The sequence below is a fragment of the Aplysia californica genome, unplaced genomic scaffold (assembly GCF_000002075.1).
Source record: "Aplysia californica isolate F4 #8 unplaced genomic scaffold, AplCal3.0 scaffold00314, whole genome shotgun sequence".
Lineage (NCBI taxonomy): Eukaryota > Metazoa > Mollusca > Gastropoda > Aplysiida > Aplysiidae > Aplysia > Aplysia californica.
In genome coordinates this window covers 23,976-36,715 of record NW_004797584.1, presented here as the reverse complement: position 1 = coordinate 36,715, position 12,740 = coordinate 23,976, and the positions used below count along the sequence as shown (strand labels likewise).

At 37.9% G+C, this 12,740-nt stretch overlaps 2 protein-coding genes across 2 annotated transcripts in view; one reads left to right on the top strand and one right to left on the bottom strand.

Moving 5' to 3' along the window:
• The window catches only part of LOC101862739, a 5,119-nt gene extending 2,851 nt beyond the window's left edge, over window positions 1-2,268 (bottom strand). The window contains exons 1-2 of the mRNA XM_005102111.3: window positions 1,980-2,268; window positions 1,199-1,359 (exon numbers count right to left, since the gene is read on the bottom strand). Of these exons, the coding sequence (XP_005102168.1) occupies window positions 1,199-1,324 (126 nt within the window). The 5' untranslated portion in view covers window positions 1,325-1,359; window positions 1,980-2,268. The remainder of the gene's footprint in view (window positions 1-1,198; window positions 1,360-1,979) is intronic.
• Window positions 2,269-10,580: 8,312 nt separating this feature from the next.
• LOC101848125 (basic salivary proline-rich protein 1-like) overlaps window positions 10,581-12,740 on the top strand; it is a 4,779-nt gene continuing 2,619 nt past the window's right edge. The window contains exons 1-2 of the mRNA XM_035970722.1: window positions 10,581-10,676; window positions 11,872-12,352. Coding sequence (XP_035826615.1) covers window positions 10,581-10,676; window positions 11,872-12,352 — 577 coding nt within the window. The remainder of the gene's footprint in view (window positions 10,677-11,871; window positions 12,353-12,740) is intronic.

Below are 12,740 nucleotides of genomic sequence, written 5' to 3'. Positions count from 1 at the left end.
AAGTTGGTCCTGTTGTATGGATGTGAGACAGGAAACGCATCACAGCCTTGCATAAAGAGGATCCAGGTTTTCTTGAACAGGTGCCTTAGAAAGCTACTGAGGATCAGATGGACAGACAGGGTCTCCAATGTGGAAGTGTTAAGGAAAACAAGACAGATCCCAGTCAGAGATGAGGTAGGAAGAAGGCGGTGGCGATGGATAGGACAAACTCTCAGGAAGTCAGGCCGCTGCATAATAAAGAAAGTTTTGGATTGGAATCCACAGGGTATCAGAGATCAAAGGGAAGACCGCGTGGAACCTGGAGAAGAATCACAGAAATCGATGTACAGAAAAGTGGGAAGACATAGAATAACATCAAGAGACTAGCCCAATATAGAGAAAGGTGGAGGGTGTTTGTCCGTGGCCTATACTCTGGTGCAGGGTGAGAAAGGCAATGCTGATGATATATGTATATATATGTGTGTGTGTGTGTGTGTGTGTGTGTATTGGTGTGTGTGTGTGTGTGTCACTGTGTGGTGGAACCAGAAGCTCGTTCAAGTTTCTAGCATAATCTTAAGCCTGTTTATTTTGTTTTACTTTCAATGAAAAAAACTACTCATCTGTCTTGAATAGAAGCTGAGATATTTGCAAATTGAAGGAGTTGAGGGTCACATGGGTTCAGAGATTAAATTTGCGAGAAAATGGCCACTAAAGTTTGGTTATTTTCATAACTTTAGAGTCGGCGAAACTTAGAGAGTTTACAATAATTTTCGGTACCTTCAGTCAACGTTTTTCAGTAAAAATCCACACTTTCTTAAATGGACATAAATTATAGTGTTGAGTAAAAAAAAAGAAGCTTGGTGTTCCTTATTGACGAGCGCCTGATTTCATCACGCTAGTTCGGAAAGAAAATTAAATATGATTGTTGTATAATATTATTATAATATAATTGTGTGGAAAATCTTATGTGTTGACTGCTGATGGAAAATGTAAAGATGTGATGAAAAAGAATAAGTAAGAGTATAAGTTTTACGCCCCTATCTTTGTTAGGTCATTTAATAGTCACAATCAACTATTTTTGTTTTTAGTTGTTTTTTTCCTTCAGAAAACATATTATACTTGTAGACAGACATGCGGAGAAAAACGCAGACAAACAGACATACAGATATGCAGACAGACATATCGACAAACAGATATACATACAGACATAGAGCCCCACCTCTGCGTCGCCTTTCTTGTGGCCCAGTAGTGCCAAAAGAGCCGAGAAGACTTGCATCACAACCTTGGGTGGGGAAGCCAGAGATTTAAGCTCACTCAGATCTCCTGGTGGTGGAATGGTTGGCATGTTGTCGGTTGTTTGTGCCTCTCTTCTCGGCTGACCTATTGTTAAACAAACGTGTGGAACAGGTGTGAAATGTATGCATAATGGATATTATTTGTATGTTATGAATATAATATATATAGATAGATAGATAGATAGATAGATAGATAGATAGATAGATAGATAGATAGATATATTAAAAGAAGAAGAATTAAAATTAGAAGAAGAAGAAGAAGAATATAAATATATATATATAATTTATGTACATGTCTACACATGTATATAAAGAAGAAGAAGAAGAAGAAGAAGAAGAAGAAGAAGAAGAAGAAGAAGAAGAAGAAGAAGAAGAAAAAGAAGAAGAAGAAGAAGAAGAAGGAGAAGGAGAAGAAGAAGAAGAAGAAGAAGAAGAAGAAGAAGTAGAAGAAGAAGAAGAAGAAGAAGAAGAAGAAGAAGAAGAAGAAGAAGAAGAAGAAGAAGAAGAAGAAGAAGAAGAAGAAGAAAAAGAAGAAGAAGAAGAAGAAGAAGAAGAAGAAGAAGAAGAAGAAGAAGAAGAAGAAGAAGAAGAAGAAGAAGAAGAACAACAACAACAACAACAACAACGGAACAAAAGAAAGAAGAACAACACGAAGAACGACATAATGGGCAAATCGACCAGACCCCGATACATTCAGATACGCACCAATAATCAATAAGATCGACGAATGTTTCAGTTCACCAGCTGGGCTTTGCAGATATGACTTGCCACATACGTTAGAGAAGTTCCTTGCTAATGCACTCAACACCAAATGTCTGGAAGCTTATATAGCATGGACATTAGCTTCCAGAAACTTGAAAAACTGGATTGGGAAATATATTGACCTTGTAGTAAAAGCGTAAGACAAACAGTTCTGTTAGCTTATATTATTATCTTCAAGGTGCGGTTCAGTTTCTATTTTTAGCAACTGACGTAAATAGACCTACTATTTTTAAGTTCAACTTTGAACTCTGGTCCGAGTCCTTGGTTCAGAGCTGCTGTACTGGTTACTGGTGGTTGAATTTGAGAGGTGACGTTAGAGAGGGTTCCTCTGTGCATTTGTGTACGATTATTCCCCTCAATAAAAAATAAAGCTCTCTGTCAGCTCAGTTGATACCATGCTAAACGACGGAGCAGACGGCCTTGGTTCGTATCCCAGACTGGGCGCTCTTGAACTCTCAACTCATTTGCATCTGTCTAATCGGAGACGGACATTACATTGGGAACCCCACCTCTTTAATAGTATCATAATAGTATTGATAGAGGCGTTAAACTCAAACACGTTTACTCAGACAAGATGAAATCCCAGTTAAAGGAACAGAACTAGGGGAAACTACTTTGCAATAACTAATTTTTGCTTTTTAACATAACTTCGAAGTTATTGCCCCTGCATTGAAAGCCAAATAACTAACTACAAAAATTGCTGATATTGTTGTTGTTGGGTTGTTCTTATTGTTGATGTTTTTGGTGTTGTTGTTGTTATCATTGTCTCTGATTTTGTTATCAGCCTTTTTGCTATTGTTATTATCATTGTTGTTATTGTTTTTATTATTGTTTCTGTTGCTGATGGTAGTGTCATTGTAATTTTATCGCTGTCACCGCTTTTGTTGTTAATTTTATTGTTTTTTAAAACCGTCTTTATTGTTATGGTTGTAGTTGTTTTCGTTTCCATTGTTGGACTTTGGGTTTTTTTTCCGCTGTTGTTGTAGATGCTGTTGTTGCTGAAGAAGACTTCTCTGTGTAGTCCATTTATCATAAACGGTAGATGATTATTTCATCTGTGAACACGGATAAACAGGGACAATGAATGATACAGGTACGACATAACATGAAATAATATGGGGTACACCACATAACGTACAGAGAACGTGAACCAATATAATTTAACACATAACAGTTGTTGTTGTTGTTTTTGTTGTTATTGTTGTTGTTGTTGATGTTTCTGTACTTGTTGCTGTTATTGTTGTTGCTGCTGCTGTAGCTGTGCCATACGTCGTGGGATTCCGCCCTTCGCAAATATGAAACGACAGTAAGACAGAGAGACAGTTTGCTACCCTAAAATTACAAAGTTCTTTCTGCTCAGCACCTCTTTTTGAGAGATTTGACGTGCATAATTTTGAGTTTCACAACATTTTTTTGGTAAGTGTTTTACGGCACTCGCAACTGCATAAGGTCATATGAGCGCGCGGGACACACCTAATATTTTCAGTTGGTAGGAAATTTTGAATTTTGCCCGGGTGGCGGCTGAAGCCTACTCTTATGGATTTTAGACCACCAAGGTATCTTTAACGTGCGCAACTTGCACACGGGCCCTCCGAGATTTTTTTGCCCTTGTCTGAGAAGTGTAGGTGTAGATCTTTCCTACCAGAAGATCAGGGGTGTGGTAGAAAGACAGCAGTAAGGAGGAGCCAAGGAGTAGCAGTAGAAAGGCTGCAGAGAGAGTCAGGAGCCCAGAGGAGGGGGCAAAGGAGGAGAGGGGGGTGGGGATAAAAAGTGGAAATGAAAGCAAACAACAGAACATTGCTAGAGAGCAGGAAAGGAGGTGATAGGAGAAAATTTTAGAGAAGAAAATTTTTCGTTCGCTACCCGGATTCGAATTTTGTCAGTACAAATACTTTGTACAGAGGATACACGTAAGTTGAAAATTATTATGTAGTTTTGGTGGTTAAATAACAAGGCATGCAACAAAATAGATTGAGTGTTGTTAATATGTAGAGTGCATCGACCGAAAAATTGAAGTACGACTGTAATCAGGATGACAAAAAGTTCGGCTCAGGACACAACTAGGCTTTCATTTAGTTTAGTCCGTGCAAATGTATTTGTTAAGATGGACAAGAAGGTTGTAAAAACAGTTATGATTAAGTTGCCAAAACTAGGAATACACCATAATGAATAAGTTACTTTCGAAAGTCTAAGAATTTAACGACTAACATAATATGAAGGTACTAAAGTATTATTATATTTTGGGATCATTAAACAAATAAGGCGAAATGCAGATTTTCTGGACACAAATAGGGTTGGATAAAGTTAACCCAGTTCAAAGGAGTTTATAAAGATGCGAACGTAGATTATACAAGCACTTTTTTTTATTTAGTAGAGGGTTTTACGGCGCTCGCAACTGCATAAGGTAATATGAGCGCCAAGCGGTGGGTGTCAACAGAGAAGTCCTTACAGGGAATCAAACTTACTTTGCTCACCTTTGTAGCTTCAACAGCACAAGGTCTGCTTCGACTATCAAGGCACCACGGAAATAGCAGGTCACAAGAGAGTGACAAACGTACAAAAGATGTAGAGGAAAATGACAATAGTAAGGATTAGATATGAAAAAGCAGCAGTTCCCTGCTGCAGATCAGGCACCGTTATGAGCGTGACATAATGAATCAGCCCATTTACAATTCTACTGTGCTTAAATGACAAATGTTCCCCCTTTGGGAATGGCCTAAAGACACTACAGTCAGTGGCACTTCCCCCCGGGGGGGGGGGGGGTAATACAATACAAGCACTTTGATTGTTACTGAACCAACAAAATAAAATAAGAAAAAAAAAGAAAAATGTATAATCCAAAGTGAGAGTGTAACAACCGACAAGGTATTTAAGGTTTTAAGATTTTTTTCAAAAGGCTGATTCCAGCTACACAGAATACCATTTGAGCTTGAAAAGGGTTGCTTTTTTTTCAGTACAAATACTATACTTGTAAAGATGCACTCGTAAGTTATGAAAACATATATCTGAATCTGTTTTGATTGTTAAAAAATACACAAAAATACACCAAAATTAATAGATTATAACGAAAACTGAGAGTGTAACGACCTACATCTGAAAGTACTAAGGTATTTAGAATAATAAAAGATAAGCCTTGTTCCATGTTATCAGAAAACAACCAAATTTGGATAGAGTTTAGGCATTATAAGAGTACATAAAGGCTTGTAAAGATGCAAACATTGATTGTAAAAACAGAGGTATGTTTTCATTGTTTCCACAAGGTAAAAAGAATATTAAATAGATCATAACTATATCACAAAGTGTAACGGATGGAATATCTGGGTAATTTGGCATTGACACTTTAGAAAATAATGATAATTCCAGCCAATCAGGACACATCCTACCTTGGATGGAGTTAACTTTGTACAAATAATAATGTGCTTGCAAAAATGCACATATTATATGCTGTGAAAAAAGAGACGTGTTTTGTTCTTTTGTTCAATTATATGCAAACACAAAAAAGAAATGACTATAACAAAAACTAAGAGTTTAACGACAAACATAGCCAGCTAAAAGTGTATTTCCGATGATTTAAAAAGAAAAGGCTCATTCAAGTTTCTCATAGCAAAACTTGTCCTGAATAGAGTTTAGTCAATATGTAAACCCTTGTAAATATATTCCGAGTAATTTACCGATCGGTGCAATCTCAAGATTGCGCTGCGCGTTTTAACGATCGCATGAAAGTATCATTCTTGTTAGTTTCATATCTTAATTTTAATTCTAATTTTCATTTTCATTTTCATATTTTTACACTTTTGAAAATATATGTGAATGTTATTCAAAGTGAGTAAAAGAATAGAGAAGGAAGTGTATAATAAAAAATGTTTTTTTCAAAAATATAAAATAAATTAAAAGTACTTTAGTTTGAAACCTGGCCTCAAGGGCGCTCGCCCATTGAGCACAGTCTTGCAGTGCCGCCCAAAATTTTAATACGCACAACGCCCACAAAGAGATAATAAAAGAACGAGGAATAACCACAGGCCAATCAATTTTCTATTCAAGTTCCTCGCCAGAGCCTAATCCGTCATTAGTGCATCTCTAGCACTCTACAACATCTACTATACCATAGCAAGACCTCGTGCTTCACTCAAGTATTAAATAACACGTTCAGTGTTTGTAATCTAATTCAAAAAATGCTCTATGAGCTGACACAAACAAAGATGAACTTTAGAGTTTTGTAGTCCATAAATATATATAAAGCGGCACAATCTCAATGTGCACACGCGAACAAAGCCCATGGAGATAGTCTAAAAATAACATGATCTCAGACAAGTTCACGATACATTACACAATTCAATACCCGAATTATGATAGCTTCGGAGCAATCCACGGGAGTGCTCACAGTGACGTGCGATTGGTCCATTGTCTTGCCATTTATATCTCTAGCCCCACCTCTGTAACCCTGAACTTGAGTGGAGTCAGCATGACGTATTTAGGTCGCTGTGTTAAAAAGTCTACTTGGAATGGTGTAGTGGTGAAAGTTTTATTACTTGAATGTGTAATTCCAATGCAGGATTAATGAAGTTATTTTTTTGCGTGCAAACGAACTCAATTCTCTAAACCAAAGTGTCAAGGATAGTGAAAGAATTATAAAGTCCTGACCAACCGAAAGGCACGTACAGGTATTTAGTTCAGTTTTACTGATCTTGTCCACGAGAAGCAAAATATTAAAGACAACAGTCATCAATAAATGAGCGCACATCAAAAATGCCGTTTAGTATCGCACTTTCGGATTAATAGCTATTCTAGCAGCGCAGCTAGACGTTGGTCTTCGCATTGCAACATCTCACTATAACGAACGGGTGAGAAAGAACAAGCACGTATTGCGCAAGGTTGTCGAGTGCATTTTGTTCTGTGGAACTTACGAACTCGCCCTTCGCGGTCATGAAAAAGGCAATTTGTCGGGGAAAAGAGGTATCTTTCTTGATTTACTACCCAGAGACGGTAACACTGACCGGATACTGTTTGATCATCTGCAGAACGCTACTGTTGCTAAATATTTTTCCAAAATAATACAAAACAAACTGCTGGACCAATTTTAAAAATATAATATACCACTAAGAACTGGATAAAGACATACGCTTTGCCAACTTTTTCTCTGTTCCGGCTGACGAAGCAACTAATGCTTGTCATTTGTCACACTTTGTGATGATTCTGAGGTATATTAAGGACGGAAAACAGGTAGAGCGGTTTCTAAAGTCTTTATGAAGCCAAAGATAGAGCTTCACAAGGGCTCGTTTCAACCCTAAACGAAGCTTTAGAACCATTCAGCGTCGATGAGAAGCTGATCTCCCAAACCTACAATGGGGCAGCTGTAATTAGCGGGAGAGTTTGGTGTGCAGACTCAGATGCGCCAATGTTTTTCCCTTATGCAGTCTTTGTTCATTGCTATGTGCACCAGCTGAATCTTCTTTTAGGGCACCCTTGTTCAGGGCATATATCAGACTGCAGGATATTTTTTTGCTAATACTGCAGGCTTTTCGAAATATTTTGCCCACTCTACAAAACGCATCGGCATTCTCAGACGTGTTTGTCACCGGAATATTTCACGGCTGTCTGAAACAGGGTGGAATTTCCAATCTCGACTTATTAGCACAGTCTTCACTTGAAAAGGAGAGACACAGCTCTGTCTTGAAGAAATTCAGTCGGAGCAATGGGACGATAATGCCACCCACGAAGCGTGTGGTCTCTTGAATGTATTAAAGAGCGATACATTTCTCTGCTTTTTGCACTTTTTAAAACACATTTTTCACGTATGTTGACATTGTGTATGGTATCCTCCAACAAGACTGGCCTTTATCATACTTGTGGGCTCTTCAGTTGTATACGTTAATTTTAATATCAATTTTAATTTTCATATTTCTACACTTTTGAACAAATATAAATGTTCCTAGAGTAAAAGAATTTAGTTGGAAGTGATTTTTGAAAAAAAATATTTCACAAATATGAATTAAATTAAATATAGTTTGTGAACTTTGAGTTTGATATCTGACGTCGTATCTTTGTTGCAATCTCTTTAGTTTCATAAGTTAATATAAATTCTAAATGTAATTTTACGTTTTGGCTATTACAAGTAGGCAACCGCAAAAATGAATTGATCATAATTGAGTTCGAGAGGGCATCGGTCGACTTATCTATCTAGGGTATTTAGTATGGCTGATTCCTGCCTCTCAGGACACAACTAGACTTGGACAGAGTTAAGTCAGTGTAAAAGATCTAGTAGAGATGCTTACGTAGGTTATAAAAATAATTATAATGCTTGTAAAAATAGACAAACTGAAAAAAAATGAATGTATTATAATTAAAACTGAGAGTGTAACGACCGATATGTCAAGGTATTTAAGTATTTAGGGTGACAAAAAAATGAAGTTGATTCCAGTTTTTCAGGTTAAAATAAGCTTGGATTGAGTTTGATCAGTCTAATTAATGTGAACGTATAATTACATATTCGAGTTCTGAAAAAGAAGCATCTTTCTGAAAACTATGTAAACATAAAAAAGTGAAAGGAAAATACCAAAAGTGAGAGTGTTACGACGGATATAACAATTTATAAAAATAATGAGGATGATAAAAATTTAGTCAGATGCACATATGTAGATTGTAAAAGCAAATTTGTGTTGGTTCTTACACCTTGGCAAACGGAAAAATGAATAGATCACTGCTAAACCTGAGAATGTAACAACTTACGTATCTAGGTAGTTAGTTCTTTTGGATGAAAAAACATTAGGTCTGATTCCGGCATATCAGTTCACATCCAGGTTGCTAAAAGTTCAGAATGTATAAAAGTGATTGTAAAATAGCACACCAAGATAGTAGAATCTGGTAATGTCTTGGAAGTGACAATTATTAGGCATTCACAAACATAAATAGATTATAATAAAAACTGAGAGTTTCATGACGACACAACAAGTTATTAAAGTGGTTTGAGTAATAAAAATTAAGACAGATAACAGCTTTCAGGTCGGAACTATTCTTAAATTGATTGTAGTTAGTACAAAGGTGTTCGTAAATTTGCACTCCTATGGACACAGTACAATGTTGATTGTTGCAACGAGGGATATATAAAAAATAAATAATCTAGAACAATAGAGAAAGTTAAACGTCGACCAACATACAAAATAATGAAAACCAATAGCTAGGACAGAGTTCAAGAATAATGTTAAAAATATAATAATATGCAGGTCACAATAGACAAAATCATTAAATGTATTAAATAATGATAAGCATAATAATAATAATTCTAGTAGATTGGCTGATGTGCATGCACACGTGCAGGTCATAAAAATACCATTATTTCCTCTCGTGTATTTGTTCAGTTGCTGATGGGGGATAATTTTAACCTCTGATTCTGTTTATTAATTTGTCTTCTGAAGTTGGGATCGGCCGTAGAAGTGGAACTATTTACCAGAAGAAAACACACACACACAAAAACAAAACAAATAAAACACCAATAGTTAGGACAGAGTTCAAGAACAATGTCCAACAATGCACGGATCACGACAGACAAAAAGGGTAAAATGTTATATTCTTATGATAAAAAAAACCCAACAAAAAACTACAATAAATTAGTTCATGTGTATGTCCCCGAACAAGTCATCAATATAACATTCAGAAGTGGAAACAAAGACAGACGGAACGTTGGGGGCAAATTCAATTAAAACAAGGGCACCCAAAATAAACTTGAAAATGCATTCCCTCAGTAATCGTTAAAAAAAAACGAAGACTACTCTTTCACGCGGCATACCAATTTAAAGCTAAATGAATTCTGCATCATTTGGGACATTATTATTTCATCTACGCTTAGAGTCGTACGAGATAGGGTCACTCAAATTTAACTTTAAAAAATAGACTTGGCAAAACTGTGTGAAGTCAAAGAAACTTAAATTTTGAGTGATCAAATCAACGGCGAATTTAATCATAAAGAAACAAATTAGTATGTCAGATGATACACATTTCATTTTACTTTAAAGTGGCATGCTGCAGAAACGGGCAGTACAAGCCTTTAACACGATGATTCCGTAAATACATTTTCAAGTCTTTTTGGGACGTCACTGTATAATAAATCGTATGAACTTGCCGGAAAACTAATTTTGCTATCTTTCTTTTCATGAAATTTCACTGTTTTTGTTATTTGGTCCTGGACTGTATCTTGAGAAAAATCCATTTATAACGTGTTATTTAACCTGGACTAAGCAAGAAGGATACAACCTTCCAGCAGACAGTCGGAGATTCAGAAAACATACACTTCATTTGTTTTAAGTTCCCAACACAGGAATCAAACTCCCGTTTTCTGCCTGAACTGGGGAAGCACCTATCCGCTACACCACAGATGCTGGTATTGAAAGCAGTGTGACTCCAATATCGTAGGCCTACCTTAGTATAATTATGTAGTCTGCACCACCAGTTTTGTCCTTATTCTGTGGAATCATTGACATCATCATCTTTGTGCTCACGTGACTTTGAGTCCGTCACAACCTGTCCCTGTTGGTTGTTTACCCAGAGACAATGACGTCAGAGGTCTCTAGCGTCTCCCACGACTATATAATCACAGAGGACACCCTACTCAAAACACCGACACTCCTGGGTCCTTCAGAAACAATGGTGATTAGCACAGTGCCTTCATTACTCTCTTCTTGTCTTTTTTACTCTCGATGTAGCACCTCTAATCTTCAGCACGTATAGCCTAATTATGTTGCGATTGCCATAAAACGTTCAATAATACATAGTCTCTTCCACGGTCTGTTATTGGGTTGGTATGTTAAATATATGCAAGTGTCGAAATAGACACAATTTAGATGATTTAGGAGGTTGGCTTTCACAACCGTGTCAGGGTAAACCCATGCTGAGGGAGGTACAACGTCCCAGCGGACAGTGGACAGACCAATATACAAGGTGCTCTCGTGGCCTAGAGGTTTAGGTGTGGGCCTCTCATTCAAAAGTCCTGGGTTCGAATCCGGGTAGCGACCGAATAATTTTCTTGTCTAAAAATTTTCTTCTTTCACCTCCTTTCCTGCTCTCTGGGAAAGTTCTGTCTTCTTTGGTCTCCTTTTACTGCCCCCCCCCCCCCCCCCACTTCCTCTGCCCGTCCTCTGGGCTCCTCACTATTCCTGCAGCCTTTCTACTGCTACTTCTTGGCTCCTTCTTACTGCTGTCTTTCGGCCACACCCCTGATCTTCTGGTAGGAAAGCCTTCTCGGAAAAGGGAGAAAAATCTCGGAGGGCCGGTGTGCAAGTTGCCCACGTTAAGGATCCCTTGGTGGTCTAAAATCGATAAGAGTAGGCTTCGGCCGCAAGCAGGGCAAAATTCAAAATTTCCTACCAACTGAAAACGTTTAATGTGTCCCGCGTGCTCATATAACCTTATGCAGTTGAAAGCACCGAAAAACACTCACCCTCCCCAAAAAAAAAAGAAATTAACAAAAATGACCAATATATTCGTTGATGTCTGTTTCAGACCTGTCACTTGTTTATGCTGATAATGATAATGAACATAAACGGTCAGCAGTCTATTGTTTAGGCTCCTAGACACGCTCCTATTTACCGCTGTTCAATTTTGGCACGGGCTTTAAATTGGGATGTCTAGTCCCTTAAACATGAACAATATTGCATTGTTGCAAGGGGCGGAACTTCTATACAATTTCCCCATGTTTTTTTTCCATTCAGTTCCTCAATCCTTCCAGTAGTAATTTGACCTTCAAACACAGTTGATCAAAGTTTCCTATCTGGTTCAACCAATTGTAAGGTATTCATGGAGCAGTTAAATGTTAACTTCATCGACTTTTTCTCTCTGATTTCAGAACTCCGTGATTTTCCTTACTGCACTTTGCGTGGCTGTAGCCACATCAGCTTTGGTCAAACGCCAGGCACCTCAGAACCCTACTCTAGGAAACGGTCCGTTCCCCCAATTCCCTCAGCTCCCACCTAACGGCACGTTCCCCCAATTTCCTCAACCCCCACCCAACGGCACTGTCCCCCAATTTCCTCAACCCCCACCCAACGGCACGTTCCCCCAATTTCCTCAACTCCCACCCAACGGCACTTTCCCACAATTCCCTGCACCTCCACCCAATGGTACCCTCCCCCCGTTTTCATTCCCACCACCTCCTCGAGGCCCATTTCCCCAAGGTCCATTCGGCATGCCCGCACCTCAACAAGGTCCATTCGGCCCATCCCAACAAGGTCCATTTGGCATGCCCGCACCTCAACAAGGTCCATTCGGCCCATCCCAACAAGGTCCATTCGGCATGCCCTCACTCCCTCAAGGATTCCAACAAAACGGTAAGCTTTGTGTCCGGATTTTGTCTCCATTCACTTTCAAATATGCACAAGAAGTTTTCCCTCAAAAGTAGAGAAATAAGCAATAAAATTTATTTTTTTCGAGCATCAACAAACATCCACCCACACATCAGATTTGTTGTGTTTGTTTGTTCTTTTCATTTGTTGTGTCGTGTCCCTTTTTCGGGTGCATTGTTATTCATGTTATTTGTATTAGACAATCATTGACTAGGAGAGTATGAGTGAGTAGGTACAAGGATATGTCAATCCTAAGATGAAACAAAAAGAGAATAATAATATATTACGAATAACAAAGTTAGATCTATGTGTTGGTATTAATTTTGATTATTTAATTAATTATATGTATATTATATTTATTGTTCTAGCCTCT